At 38.5% G+C, this 16,267-nt stretch overlaps 1 protein-coding gene across 5 annotated transcripts in view; it reads left to right on the top strand.

Annotated features, from left to right (window-relative positions):
• Positions 1–1,090: 1,090 nt before the first annotated feature.
• Positions 1,091–16,267, top strand: part of cbfa2t3 (CBFA2/RUNX1 partner transcriptional co-repressor 3) — a 51,694-nt gene continuing 36,517 nt past the window's right edge. For 3 of the 5 annotated variants that reach the window (XM_056755729.1, XM_056755718.1, XM_056755710.1), the window contains exon 1: positions 1,091–1,616. In XM_056755729.1, the coding sequence (XP_056611707.1) occupies positions 1,412–1,616 (205 nt within the window). In that variant the 5' untranslated portion in view covers positions 1,091–1,411. Of the gene's footprint in view, positions 1,617–12,852; positions 14,085–16,267 lie in introns of those variants that run through there. The other 2 variants (XM_056755744.1, XM_056755737.1) reach the window with 2 other exon arrangements.

Here is a 16,267-nt window from a genome sequence, read left to right as displayed (position 1 = left end):
ATAAATAAAGGTGTGAAAAGGTGTATCCATTTTACATCTCAATAAGTGTGAAAAGTACAGAACTATTTCACAAAAATTAAACAATGACTATACTGTGTAACATTACATGTATTCATTTGCCAGATGCTTTTATCCATAGCGACTCACAAGAAGGAAACATGCTAAACAGTACCGTTAGTTTACAAGGCTGGAATAAAGCTGGAGTAAGCAAGGAAGATTGTGAAAAATATTAAACATTTTTAGACACGAGACATAGACAGTTATTGGTAATTCAAATACTGTAAATTTGGTACAGGTATGTTTTGAGCTGTTTTTTAAAGGTTGTGAAGGATGCTGGAGTTTGGGTGGAGGCTGGTAGTTCATTCCACCACAGGGGAATCAAATGAGTAAAAGTTCACTGAATCTATTACTGGAAATAAATAAAAACTGAATTAAAATTAATTACATTTATTAAATGTATTAAAATAAATATTTTTACAAATAAATAAATGAATAAATCATTTTAATAGCTATGAAAAAACCTAAAAAGCAAAAATGTATATATATATATTTTTATTAAATTAGTCTACAATTAGGCTTAAGTAATTTCTTTCCTCGTGGAGACAACAGAGCTCAGATGACGACTTTACTGAAGTACTTAGTTTATAGATAAAACTTTTGAAAAAATAAAATGCTTTCTCATCCTCTCAGTCACTTGGGATAAAATTGTCCGTTAAATGAATAACTGTGAATGTAGATAAAGCGTACTTGAAACATGCTACAGTACAGCCGCATTTGCACTGAGTAATTCAATTTCACCACAAGTACTCGACTGCATTACCCTCCAAAATAACACTTCCTAATAGTAACGTAGAACAGATACTCAAGTGCTTTACACCCCCCATGGGAGTTTTTGTCAGATTTAGCAAACTTGTAAAGATAACGTTGTCCCCAACGTATAATTATGTAAACCAATGCGCACAAATGTTGCCCATTTGAGTACAGTATCAACAAACACGCAGGCTAACCTCACTGCCACCCCACCACCCTTTCCTTGAGAGATATGACTGAGAGAGAGAGAGAGAGAGAGAGAGAGAGGGGAAGGGAGGATCATGCGCTCACTACATGCTGTCAGCCGTCACAGAAATGTCACAGCTAACCCAGAAGCCCATACATTTTGAAGAAGAACAGCAGCATTTTAAAGACTTCCTACACTAAAGGAAAAGGAAACGATTTGAGGCAAGTGTTCAAAAAAAGGCTTTTCTTTGACTTTCGGCATATGATTAGGTCAGATCTTTCCTACATAGTCTTCTCATCGGGTCGTGTGTGGGTTTCTGAAAGAGGAAATCTTACCTGTTTCCCAACAAGCAAGTGACCATCTCTCTGGCCGTTGGGAATATTAAGGGGTGTATTTGTAGAACTCTGTTAGCAGATGCATTGGGATGAGATGACTGGCGAGGTCCATGTGAAGAGACCCAACAGGTCAGGTGCGAGGAGATCCACCTCGACCACTTCATTCTACCCCACCGCTCTGAGTGCAACCAGAGTACCAACCGTCACGCTGACCAGCCAGAGGATGATCGCAGAAAAACGACCATTTCATCGATTAGCCCAGCATGCCAAGAGACAAACCCCAGGTGAGCACACTTACAGTGTAAACAGTAGGATTTGGACACTTTTATTGTACATAAAAATGTCATTGTGTCAGGTATATGGCTAGTTGACAACCATGCGTGTGTCCCATAGTGTGACATGTTGAAAACAAACCGTTGATAATCTTGAATATCATTTTTCATATTTTCATATTTTAAAAATGAATAGAAATCTCTCTCATGCTAGTTTTTATCTAAATTTCTTGCTGTCACGCCATAAGACATATTAACTCATTTATTTGTCAACTTCCCACATGACAAAATATAAAAGCGAAACTATCATTTACAGTTACTTTAAATTGGCTGACGTCAAAGTATTAAAGGTGACTTATGACAACAAGTTCACACAGGTGTCCTAGTTTATTAAAGGAGCCATGTTTTACTATAGAAAAAGTGTTGTAGGAATGTTTTCCTACACTGTTGACCATTTGTATGACCACAGTTTCACTACTAACACCAGGGTAAAACCATGGTTACGTTAACAAAACCATGGTTGAAATCTGGTTGCCATGGTTTAACCGTAGTAACCATGGTTTTAATGGTTGATGTTCGTAAGTGACACTTTGAAGTGCATCTATTGTTTTGTTATTGAGAATGTTGTACTATCACACGCTTTGCTTGAGAAATCTTTCCTTGGAATACACGCCACCTGCTTTGGTAATTTATTCATCCATATGCGCTAAAGTATGGATAAGTGTCCACGTTGCAGCAAATGGTTTTGGTTTTTAGTCTGTTCTTCATTCATCATGCCGCGTTTCGTTTGGATAATAGCCGATCACGTAGCAAACCACACTCTTCTAAATAAATGTGCTTCTCGATGCCACAGACTAACCTTTTTTGTCTAAATGGTTCCATAAAGAACCTTTAACATCCAAAGAACGTTTCTGTTTTACAAAAGGTTCTTCAGATCACAACAAGCTAAGAAAGAGATGGTTCTTTAAGGAACCAAAACCTTTGACTGAATGTTTCTTTTCAGAACCAAAAATAGCTCTTCTATGGCTGTGAAGAACCTTTTATGCACCCTTATTTTTAAGAGTGCTTGAAAGCTATCGAAATGACATGCAAATCATAAAACTGGCAAAAAAGGAAAAACCACTCAAGTCCAGCCGAAGATTCAATGCCAGAGGGGCACTTTTAAGCTACACGTTGTAGCCTTGAGTTTACCTCGCGTCCATCTGGAAATACGGCGTACAACATCTCACATTACGGCGACCGCTCTCGGCAATAATCAGCCGTGTGCATGTTTCTCTGATAAGTATATCATCATTAGGCTTAGCCATAAACATTTCTGTAACTCGGTGATAAAATGGCCAAGGCAAAGCGTTTAACGTCCCGAAGGCTCTGAAGCTCAAACACCGTGAGTTTGTAAACAGCACTGCTTTGTTTCATGCTACCTGTCCAGGTGTGTGTCTGTCTACTGAAGAAGAAGGGTCTGATGGGAGATGTAGTGAAGGGTTCGGTAATAAAGAGGTTTTTCATGTTGGCCGATATAGAAGCGAATGCGCTCACAGATGTACCGCGACTCAGGCACAACTGCAGCATTCGATAACCGCTTGTGTCAGAACGCTGGGTCCTTTCTCTACATCTTATCACATGCAGCATACACACCAGACTGCAGTTAAAAACACCCACCCACATATACAACAAGATGGGATTCCTGAACGAATAAAAAGAGAGAAAATGATCAGAACAAAGTGCCATTTCTGTGCTGTCACAGCCAGAGAGCTTAGCAACACTTATCCACAATTATTTGAATATGTAGTTTGGATGATGTTTTGGAGTCTCGGCACCAAATGTTCATGTTCGAGGTGAAAATGAGGACAGGGGCACTCATCTGTCCTCAAGTTTTTACCAGCCATAACAAAGACTAAATCAATATGTCCTCCAGTGATAATAACTCTGACTGAAATCCTGAAATGTGTTGCTGTACGGACACTCGTAGAAATGTTTCATTGGGTGTTAATGATGCTGCAAAACATTAACATCGGTACATGTCAGAGAGAGACAGACAAGATTGGTTTCAAGACACATTGATTATACACATACATAAAACCATGGTTCACAAACTTAACCAAATGAAGAGTCCTTTAGTATTTTATTTAACATCTTTCACCAAGATTACAAAACACAGACTTTCGGGGCTCAAAGCCTTTCTGTGCACTTCTTCTTTAAAGCACTGAAGAAGACTTGAGACCAAAATATCTGCTTCGTCTTCCTGGTAAAATAAAATAAAATCCTTACCATGCAAATCAGGAACTAATGTACGTATCAAACAGATATACACACCAAAACAAACTGACAAAAGCTTATGGTGCAAATTGCTTTGTGGGATTACATACTGTTCATGATGTCTAACTTCGTAAAATTACTTTTTATTCAAAGTTGTATTCAAAGTTCAGTGTATGAAATTAAGCGGCAACTAGCGGTGAGGTTGTGAAATGCAACCAATGGCTCACTCCAATCTCTTTCGAAATACTACGGTTGCTGACACATATCTTAAATGTTGTGACGTTTTCGTCCGAAGGAAATAACGTATTTAGAAAACGTGTTCTGTAAAGTACTGCAGTGACAACATGACGAATTCCATGTAAGGGGAGCCGCAGTGTATGTAGAAAAAAGCTCAGGTAATAAACACAACCCGTCATAATATAAGATCTCTGAAGACAGAGTTTAGTAAAATATATTGCATTTCCCTCAAGAGATGCTCCAAAAAACTTAAACTCACCTAATTCTTCACTAAATATCTATTATGTAAATGTATAATGACTTAAGACGTTTTTTTTTAAAAATGACTTGAAAACAAGACAAAAACACAATATGTAAAGTGTTGCTGTGCTAATGCCATTAATGAGACCAGTCTCTTCTTGTTCTTTTTGAATCGCAGAAGTCAAAGTGTTTTAATCGTGGTTAAAGTAAAGTTGTACTCAAATTGAAAACAGTACTAATAGGAAAGTAATTAAATGACTGTAATTACAGGCAGTTTTGCCTGTAACTTACTGTTATTTGATAACTACTTAACATTTTTCTATTAGTTCTGTTTACTGTTTAAATTAAACTTTTCTTTATTTAGAATTAGAAGACTTTTGATATTCTAAATGAGCAAGAAGAGACTAGTCTCATTACTGGCATTACGCTGCAAAAATTGAGTTGAAATAACCTAAATATATTTAGTCTCGTTTAGCGAAAGAAAATATAAGAACTAGGCTAGTTCATGTTTAAAACGAAATTGTAAATTAAATCTACAGTAAGATACTGGCAAACCTGCTGCAAAACTACAGCAAAGTGCACTTAATGTAAAGAATATACTATATAGATCTGTATATGTGAGACCACGCTACACAGCATTTATTGGACTGGAGAAGAGGAAGAGAAATGGAGACAAAACAAGAGAGAGAACAGTTATCCTCCCTATTTCCTCTACACCAGCTTTGTGGTCTCTATGAAGAACAGATGTTCACAACTTGATACTGCACATCAACCCCCTCTGCCTGCTATCTTCAGTCCCAGCCTGCCAACTGCCTGAACACACACAGAAACCCAAAGTCAGGGTTTAACTATCAACACGCACACCTGCGAGGGCACATCCACGCACAGATGTGCAAATGAAAACGCAACCATTTCTAAATTTCACACCATCGCAAGTGTGAAGAGGTCACACGTAGGAAATGCAGTCGCTTTTATATTTCAGTTGTTTCTCTTAGCCAGCAGTGGAACTGAACGGAGAGAGAACGGAAAATTTGTCTGCTGCCTCTCTTCATTTCGTTACAGAGGAAAAAAACTCAAGATTCACAAATGTGTCTCCTGCAGTTTCAGAAGAACTGTGCTCAGATTTGCTAAAATATCAAAGTCTGCTATAAAGAGTCAAATACTGACAACATCAAGTTATCTAAACTATTCCATCCACATTTATTTAAAGTATCACATTATTGTAGCTCAACATACATATTTTTCTCTCGTTGGGTTTTAAAAGAAACATCTGAAGCAGTTAAAACATATTGATAAGAGAACAAATAGAGATTAAAGAGATTGTTTACAATTAAAGGGATAGTTCACCCAAATGTGAAAATTCTGTCATCATTTACTCATCCAAACCTGTATGCATTTCTATGTTCTGCTGAACACAAAGAAAGATATTTGGAAGAATGTCAGTAACCAAACGGATCTCATCCCCTATTGACTCCTGTAGCGGGGAAAATAAATACTATGGGAGTCTATGTTACTGTCATTCTTCCGAATATCTTCTGTGTTCAGAAGGTTTGGAACCTTCTGAGAGTGAGTAAATGATGAGAGAATTTTAATTTTGGGGTGAACCGCCCCTTAAGATTTTCATGGCTCAAGACCCAAGCTTTAATTTTAAATCACTGTTATATGATGAAAATAATAATTGATTAACTTCAGGAGTGTCAGGAGAACACAACTAACATGAAAAATCTAATAGAAATGATAAAACAGAAATTCAGCCATTACAAACAAATGTAATATGTAGGCTATAAATATGCAGTACTGGTCCAAAAGTTTGTAAACACTTGGCTGAAATGTTTCCAATTATCTTAAAATGAATACAATAATAATAATATAGATCAATTTATTTAAAATATATATACATTAGGGATGTAACGATATTATCAATATCGTTTTATGGCAATACCAAAATTGTCTCAATTTGTTCGTGGTCACATGACTGTATGAAACAATAGGTCTTCTGGGCCTAGCATAGAGAATGTCCATCTGGTGCAATTATTTTATATTATAAAGGGATTTTCAGCTCATTTGACCCATCTCTTACATTTACATTACATTTACATTTAGGCATTTGGCAGACGCTTAAAGACGCAAAGACGCAAAGCGACTTACAGACACAAAGCGACTTACATTGCTTTGTCCTATACATTTTACATAGGTATTTGCAATCCTCTGGGATCGAACCCACAATGCTCTTACCACTGAGCTACAGGAAATCTCTTATACTACAACTTATACCTCTAAGCAACAGTTATGATTAAAGGATAAAGAAAAGAGGATGCTTATGGTATGTTTCCAAGTCATCATTTGTCATTTAAACATTTCAACAAATACTGCACCGTGGACTTTATATTAAGGTATTATCGTACATTGAGATTTTATTATTGTATCATCCCTGTTGTTTTCTGAAACACCTATGGCACTTTTTTGCAAGTCTTCATTTGTCTTTTTAAATATCGCTATAAATATTGTTTACATTACACCGGGGTATTATCGTACCGTGAGATTTTGTGACATATGTGACCCTGGACAACAAATATGGGTACATTTTTCAAAATTGAGATGCATACTTCAACTGAATAAAAAGCTTTCCCTGGATGAATGGTTTGTTAGGATAGGACAATATCTGGTTGCTAAGGGTGCCGAAAAATCGAAATATTGAGAAAGACGGTAGGAAATTAACAAAATATCTTCATGGAACATGATCTTTACTTCATATCCAAAAGATTTTTTAGCATAAATGATTTAATCATTTTGAGCCATACATTGTATTTATGCCTATTACTACAAATGTTCCCAAGCTACTTAAGACTGGGTTGGTCGTCCAGGGTCACATATATATAATTTCTATTATTTTTTTTTATATTCTTTATTCTCATACATTTATTATATATGTATTTATGTATTATTTATTGCGTATGCTAAACTGATTTGTCTGTAAAGCTGCTTGTGCAAAATGTAAAAGGGCTGCAGAAATGAAATAAAAAAACACTGAAATAAAATGTTATTTTGCACTCGCAATAAGCATAACATTCATGCAGAAAGACAGATGTTGCTGGAGCAGCCAGCTGTCAATCATATACTGTATAATCACACCACCCGAGACCAGATTCACTGTGGGACTTGAGGACACCATAACCGTGGGTTTTTGGTCCACTCAAACTGCACACCCCTGCCTCCTTCTTTTCCAGCAAAGAGTCTGGAGATGTGATTGTTAGACGCATGCTCAAGTGCATGGCGCAATAATCTGTTGTGCTATGTTGCATTTCAAAACGCACTTCATTATCTCCCTCTCTCTAACTCGCTCTTACTTCCCGTCCTGTCTCACATCCTCTCGTGCACTTCTGTTCTCTCACCCCGTTGAGAAACGGCAACCCCTGCACGCATTTCTCCACCTTGTTTAATCTCTGCGATTCAGGACGGCGATAGCCCCTAAGAAAAGCCGTGCACGGCGCCTCTCCATGTAAAATCGTACGACTCCATTGCTTGTTCCACCGCCTGTGGCCACCTTCTCATTAGATAAACTCCCTCTCCGAGCGGCGGCGCTTAAAATAACTTTCATTTACTGCTGTCTGTAAGGGTGACTCAACAGGGCCACTGAATGCCAGAGCTTCAGCGGATGAGGACAAAGACAGCGAACAAAAGAGCTGTGTTTCTGTCCGCTAGCACCCGGCCTTATCTCTTCCCAGCACTCTGGATGGCGACTGCAGCCACAGGAAAGGATTTATAATGTGCCAGTGACAAAAAAAGATCTCCGGGCCCGCACTGTTTCCCTTCACTTTCTCTCGAGCTGCATTTCAGACCGTCATTTCCATACGGACACAATAAACCCAATCAGACACGAGCATCTCTCCTCTTCTTCACCATCAGATGGAGAAAGAGAGAAAGGACGACAAGGACATTTTAATGCCACTAGGTGAAGGTCAATGCATGAGGGGTGGTGTAGGTACAGAGATAGGAGTTTATAATAGAGAGGTTTGAAAGGCGATCGTTTGGAAGAGAGCAGACTGCAGAGCTGTAGTCACATCAACAAAGACCTAAATGAAGTTCGGAAGATCTGTCAAGCGCTGACACTGACAGGCTGTCGACCGGCTTTACCCTCGTGAGAGCATCGTGCTGTCAATCAAATTGTCGTCGTGGCGATAAGAATCCCGAATGCCTCTTGCGCCGTTCGCTGTAACCGTACGGACAGAAACACAAACCCAAACAGATGACTAAGTGTTTTACTTTATTTGAAAGGAAAGTTCACCCAAAAATTGTGTCATCATTTGTTCACAGTCATGTCATTAAAATCTGTATATTGCTGGTGCTTCTGAAACCTTATATCTTCATATTTCGTGATTTTTAACACAAATCATTATTGTTAGTCACCCTTGTCACTGGGGTTTCGTAAATATCTAACAAATAAAAAGTTTTAAAAAGTGTTTGTCAACTTTGAAAACACAGTATGTAATCATTTAGTAATGTAAAACACTAAAAGAAATGATACTTTAAACAGACTTAATTCAATTATGGGGAGTGGTTCCACACAACAAAAATATGTTATCTCTACTCAAATACTTAATGTGTGATGAACTAAATTGAATTGAGTAAACTTAAACAACCATGTCGAAATAGTGTCCAAATAACTTATTATTTTGATCCCACTAAAAGTAGAGATAACATGTTTTGATTATGTGGAAGCACTGTCCATTATTGAATTAAGTTAAGATATTTTATGACATTCTTGCCTTGATGCCCGATGACTCCTGAGATAGGCGCACTCTCCCCGTGACCCGAGGTAGTTCGGATAAGCGGTAGAAAATGGAATGGAATTTTCTGACATAGCTGTTATTTTTAACACCAAACAAGCAAAATATAGCTCGTATTGTTAGGAGTTAGCCATGAAGTTGGTTTTATTAAACCTATTGCATACCCCAAGTACTTGCCTTTTTTTATCAAAGCATCGTTAAATGTTCCTTTAAAATGTAAATATTTAGATAAGCCAAAGCCGTGCTGTTTTTAGTCCGTTTAACGCAATGCAATTGTGTTTGATCATAAAACCTAATACAATGGTGTTAAAACAAAATGAATTGCTTAAATAAAGTGAACAGTATCGTAAAATCGTTTTTCCTGAAAACTTCAAATTTGGAGATTCAAGGTTTTGTTCTCTTTCTTCTGTGGAACACAAACGAAGATATTTTGAGAAACGTCTCGATGGTTTAGTGTCCATGCAGTGGAAATCCAGTGTTGTTTGTTACCAACGTTCTTAAAAATATATTTTTTGTGTTCTGCACAGGAAAGAAAGTCACACAGGTTTGGAACAACACGCACACAGGACCTGCATTACATTTTTAGCGGTTTTCTGACACATCACATGTGAAATCAAACACACAGCTATAAATGTTTATGAGAGGTTCACACACACAGTAGCAGGAGTGTGTAAACAGCATGTGTGATCTGAGCGGGACCTGGCATGGTAAGACACGCAGGGCTATAACTCCCCTGCAGGGAAGAGGGCCATAAACACTCCATCATGTCATCTATCTGCCTGACAGACGGGAGTTCAGCCCGTTGAACTGAACGTTGTAGAGAAATACTGTAAAGATTTCAGGTATATACCACTTTGGAGGAAAGTGAACAACGCTCGTCCAGATAAACTTCCTGTTTTCGTTTTTTAACACTGCACAAACGTTTGAACATAATACAACCAACGAACGATTTACTGTATATACATATCAAATTGTTAAACTAATGGTTTGCCCCAAAATGAAAATTCTGTCATCATTTACTCTCAAGTTGTTCCAAATCTGTATACATGTCTTTAATCTGATGAACACAGAGAAAGATATTTGGACGAATCCTTGTAAGCAAAGATTTCTTGGCTCCCGTTGACTACCAAAGGAAAAATGTAAATGTTTGTTGAAAGCGCCGCAAACCTGTTTGCTTTCCTATATTCTTCAAAATATCTTTGTTTGTGTTCACCAAACCAAAGAAATTTACCAACTTTTAGTATTGAGTCATTTAAATAAAACTCTGTTTTTATATTTCCTTGAACATTCAATATGGACATCCGAGGTTTTTAGTTACAGAAACGATACATAAATTAGTAAAACATTTCTAAGAAAACGTTATGTGAACTATCCAATATGGACAAACCCAACTGTTGGTTTAAAACCTAGAGAAGGTCAATTTGCGTTTTGCTTCATAAAACTGAATGAATAAATGGATGAATAATTGTAAATAAGACCCAACCATGAGTTAAAATGAAATAAATCGTGTGTGTACACAAACTGGAACACTGTCTTTAAATGTGAATTATATTTTTGTTCAAATTCTTCAAAGATCTTTGCTTTTAATATTGAACAATTAACATCTTTCAGCATGTCTGACTTCGATGTCTTGCAAATACCTTCTTAAATCTCTTCTGAGACTACTGGCATCATTTTCTCCGTAGAACATCTTTCTAACTTTTTCAAGCCTCTGGGTTTGTGTGTGTTAAACACTGCGATATCCCGAATAACCGAGCTGGTTTTGTTCACCTCTAACAACCAAAAGCCCTTCAGCATCTCCTCTCAACCCGGATCATCCCTCACATAACATCACCTCAGTCTCTCTTCGCTGTACTGTACGGTTTAAAATGAGGCCGTTGTCTGATTATCTGTGTCTCTGAAACCGCTGACCTCGTGCTTCAGAACAGTCCCGTGTTTCAAGACCGATAGCATCCTGGCGTTTCACGCGATTAGCTGGAGACGTTTGCCCTTGCCAGAAGAGCTTAAACTGACACTTGCGTTAATGTAGAAAAATCTTGAAATATCTGAGAAGCGATTGCATGTCCACAGCCGAGCTGACCACATATCAGTATGACGGATTAAGAATTATGGATATGGAGGACTGAAAACGTGCAGGATTTGTGCGACCCGTACGAGAGGAGGGGAGCAATGAGCGATCCAGGTTTTACAGGATGTCTCAAGGCTGAGTTTTGATCTACTGTAGTTGGAAATCCAGTCGGCATCAATTCATTCACAGACATCACAATCGTACAGATGGTGCTCTCGAACAGCACGTTGTTTTAATGGTGAGACAATAGAAGGTACAGGGCAGCTGCATCTGTGTACTTCACACGCCCGATTCATTCTCCAAGGTCCGAACAGCGCTTTCCATGTTTGTTTACACGCCTTTTACATCCCTACATCTCCGAGTGGCGGGTTAGACGTGCAGATGCAAGTTTCTCACAGGCTCACCTGCAGTGACTTCATCACCAAATGGCTAGATGATGGTTAAACAGTCAAAATTTAAGGGAATCAACTGAACAAAACACAAGGAGGGGAATTCGTCTGTCCATTTTTTCTCCGAAGCAGCTGTATTTAGACCATTTTGCCAAGACCACGGCAGAAGAAATCTTCTGCACTTACGCACGAACGGCAAGAGGAATAAAGTCATGATCATATTCAAAAACAGCTTTAATGCCATCTTAAAAACATCTTCATAGCCGGTGGAGCGTGCGGCTCGTAGAATCACTTAAGTAACCATTCAGCTATTTAACTGCAGTGTAATAAAACCACCACTGATGTTAATCCTCAAAATACAGAGATTATAGTTTATCCACACCTAATAAGCAGTATACAGGACTTTATATACACTTTAAAAGTCCTTGTTATTTCAATTTGGGTAAAATATGGACAAACCGTAAACGGGTTGTTTTAACCTATGGCCGAGGCAAAAATTGTTAGTTAGTTGAATGATTTATTTAATCTCATCTAGATTTATTTATATGATATTGGTTGAAACAACCCAGCATTTTTTCCGTAAACAGAGGCTCAAGAAAGCATGCGGACATGTGAATTAGATCGCAAATCGTATTTACAAGAAAAATATCACAAATGCACATACTGTATCATTCAAAGCATTTTGCAAAAGGAAAATGTGTGTTAATGCGATATGATGAATTTCACCTGTTTTTATTATTCTGCTGGGACACACCTGTGTAAACAGGACATCTTTATCCCATCAAAAATCACCCTGCGACCTGCTGGTTAAAAGTCATTAAAAATATATACATACTTTCATTAGCTGTTTCTATACAGCTCGTATAATTTCTAAGCATCATTGTGACATTTGGTTGTGTATTTCTATTAAATGAATGCACTTTAAGATTGTAGGGCGTCTATTTATGCGCTTTGATCTAAGGGAAATACAATGACCGAAGTTTCTTCAAATATCAAATAAATTTCTTCGAAACATTCTTCGAAATATCTTCTTTTGAGTTCTGAAAGAAAGGCAAGAAAATCATGAAAGAATTGCGTGAACTATCCCTTTAAGACATGGCAATACTCTCCAAAGATCGCTCATAGGATGTAAAAACGAAACACAACAAACTGCTTCTGTAGAACACAATGCTCGTTTACTAGTTATGTTTCAAAAACATCACACCTCCCATCTGATTTCAATACCCTCGTTTGGGTACCAGATGCCTGGCTGTCAATTGCCTGATGAAAGCGAGAATTTGCGCTTCGGAGCTGATGCGGGGAAACAGCGGCCCCTGGGGGCGCTCTGAGGGGCCTCATCCCCGGCAAAGCCGGACCATCAATACGGCTCTCCTGAGAATAAATCTGACATTTTTATCAGAGACGGGGACGGTGCTTATGATCCCTTAAGAATTGCGAAAAAATGTGTGCACGTCCTAATTATGTTAATAGCAGGTCTATTATAAGTGTGGTATGAATTATATTAGGAATCGTCGATATCTGAGGGGACTACAGCAGAAGGGAGCAGCGAGGGAGGCAGGCTGTCAGCTCGTGGGTCTGAGAAGCTGTCACACACACACAGAGAGAGAGAGAGAGAGAGAGAGAGAGAGATAGAGAGAGAGAGAGAGAGAGAGAGAGAGAGAAGGGGTTAGGAGCGCAGGAGCACGCATCTCCTCTCCAGATGGTGTTTTAAACGCAGACAGAAGGGTCATTAGACAGCACACCAGCTTCCAAAGCACTGACAACAAAACAACAAAATAAACCAAAACGCGAGATGGTTCACAGAAAACAGCCTCAGTGAGCTGCAGACACGAATAATGTTTTTAACGGAGCGGTTTTGCGCGTTCACTGTGAGGAGAGCTCGCGGAGAACAGTTACCGGAGTATTAACGCGAAGACCTCCGATACCCTCCGTCAACGAATCGATTAAGGAGAAGAGGACTTTTTGAAGGATTTACCACAGACAACACGGTTTCCACCGCACTTCTGCTCGGTAAAATCGGTTTATCCGACACGGGGAATCGTGGACATCTAACGTCACTGTGGAATACGAATGTAAAGCGCATCATACGCGCGATCCGGATGGAAGGACTTTGTGATTTTTTGGGGTGAAATCCAAGCAAACTTTTTCGCCTCTCGGTGCATTTTTATGAAGAAATTTGTAAAGGAACGTGATACCAAAGTCTCGCTACTTTAATACTAAAGCTCCGCTGTTTTTGCTTTTCGCGCGATAGATATATTTTCCTGAAATTGAATTACCTCATCGTTTTTATTACTACCACGTAAACCAATCCAAAGGAGTTCGGGACTGTTTTCTCTCCTAAAACCTGTCCGATAAACGGCATGTTTATGATTTTCGGTCATTTTGGGAAGTTGCCGTTTCGACGAGGATCGAGGCGTAATAACCGCCGTTGATTTCTGTGTTTATTTTTCGCGTGGATTATTTTTGGCTGCAAACACTTCTGTTTGACTTCGACCTTCACAAAGTAAGTATTTCGGGACTATTTTTAATACGTCGTTTTTTCGTTTAATATCAATGTTTTTTTTTCTAAAGAGAAGCATGCTGGACTGTTTTGACGATGCATTTAACGCAGGACAGGTGTTATGGAGCTCAACAATAACAGAGATGAAAAAATAAGCAACGCAAATACACACAGTCATAATTGTTACGTTTAAATGTTATATGTTGTGCTAGATATAAATCCAGCATGTTTTTAATACAAGCAAGAAAATTGTGATCAAGCACGTTTTCTTCGAACATCCTGATAACGACCTAAAGTTACTTTCATAAAATTGCATTGATTTATTCGGAAATGACATACGCACAAATATTAATGTACAAACAAAACTATGACTCACGTTGTTTATTTTTAATAATAATATTAAATGTGTTAGTATTTCTTATCTACTTGTCAAATCTTGATCTAAATACTGAAACCTTTGGATTTAGACTTTTGAGAGATTATCAAATCCAATATTGTACTTTTGGTCCGTTCAATAATAATTGTTTAATATTTTCACAGGTAGTCTCAAAATCTTCAAGACCAAATAAAGACATATAAGTTAACCATATGTGAGAAACAAACGTATAGAAATGACAGCCTGCATGATTTCAGGATGGGTTTATTCTCATTAAAGAGCTTTAAGCATCTTATAAACTCTGTGCTTGTACATTTAAATATGATAAATCTTCTATGATCGTAGCATTTAAAATGTAATCTGGTTTATGATGATGAATGGTTCAATACAGCACTATGTGCCCTCTCACTTATAAATGCACTGGCAGATCAAACCACAATTACTGTTCTGTTGCCCCATCACTTAACTGTCCTTCAATAAAGCCCCATCAGCATATGGTGATGTTACTGGCCACCACTTTACTTTTTTAATTGACCCTGGTAAAGATCGGCTAAATTATAAATGAATAGACAGCGATAATTCTCCGCAGGTGAAACCGCGCGGTGACCACAGACCATCCCCAAACATTACCAGCCCTATATAGCTTTTACAGGCACATGTCCCTGCTGCATGCACTAAAGCACCTCTGCTAAGAGAAAGCCAATCATTAATCTCTCCGAGTGGTTATTCAATTTGTTTTCATGGCGCTGTGAGTAGATTTATATGGAGGTTGTCAGTATATGGGGTTAAGACAGATGGCCGTGAGGAGATGCTGCTTGGCATTGGCTAGTGTGTTGATGCGAAGATGCTGGATAGCTTTTGCAGCTTCTGTGATGACCAGAATCTTGGAGTCTGTGTGAACGTAAAGCTCAATAGGAAGTTACAAAAAGCAAAAACAATCCTTCGCAATGACGTTCAATAACACTGACCTCTATAAAAGCACAATTATGTGAAAATTTGTTAAATTAATGTATTCCTTCTTGCTCAGTCGGTAGAGCATTGCGGATAAAAGCGTCGGCCAAATGCATAATTGTGACCAAAGATGTAGATTGATATATTAAATATTCGTGGATCTAGTTTTGGAAACCTGCAAAAATCCGCTAACACTATGATGCAGTCGATGTTGTCACATGGACAAACATCAGTTTGTATGGCTGTGACGTAGCTTAAGTTTACTAGTACCGGACGCCCACTTTGAGGTTAAGAGATGGTGTCCCCGTGTCAGCGTCTTGCAGTGGGAAGAGGGGACGTGGTGTGCGCTGGAGGTAATTATTGTAATTTGAGTGCGGTTGCAGGTGAAGTTTGCCGTCTCGTAATTAACGCGAGGAGCAGATGGCGGTGGGCGGGAGATGAGTGCAAGCAGCCGGCCGGCTGAGCTGCGGGGGGGGGGGATTGGGAGGGTAGGAGGAAGAGTAAACTGGGGGTGGGGTCAGGTAGTCATCAGTAAGCACAGCCACCTGATCGGCCAGGTAGCCAAACAATCACCTTTAAACTTCATATGTGGTAAAACAGTGACGTCTATTCACACTTAAAGTGACAACGTTTCAAAAACGCTGTGAATGTAAGAGAACAGGGTACTACACAGCTGCGATGATAACAGAGAGGAACGATATTGATCACAATGAACGATAATGTGAGAAATCTGTTTCAATTTAAAGGGCTCGTACGTTTAAAATGTGAGCGTGCGAGCTTAGAAAGAACAGAACACTTTCATTCCTGTGGATGCTAATATAGGTATTGTTAAATTTATCGTACTTTTTTATATATTTTT

The sequence above is a fragment of the Triplophysa dalaica genome, chromosome 1 (genome assembly GCF_015846415.1).
Source record: "Triplophysa dalaica isolate WHDGS20190420 chromosome 1, ASM1584641v1, whole genome shotgun sequence".
Classification (NCBI taxonomy): Eukaryota; Metazoa; Chordata; class Actinopteri; order Cypriniformes; family Nemacheilidae; genus Triplophysa; species Triplophysa dalaica.
Note: the sequence above shows the minus strand (reverse complement) of the source record. Positions and strands in the feature narration are given on the sequence as shown.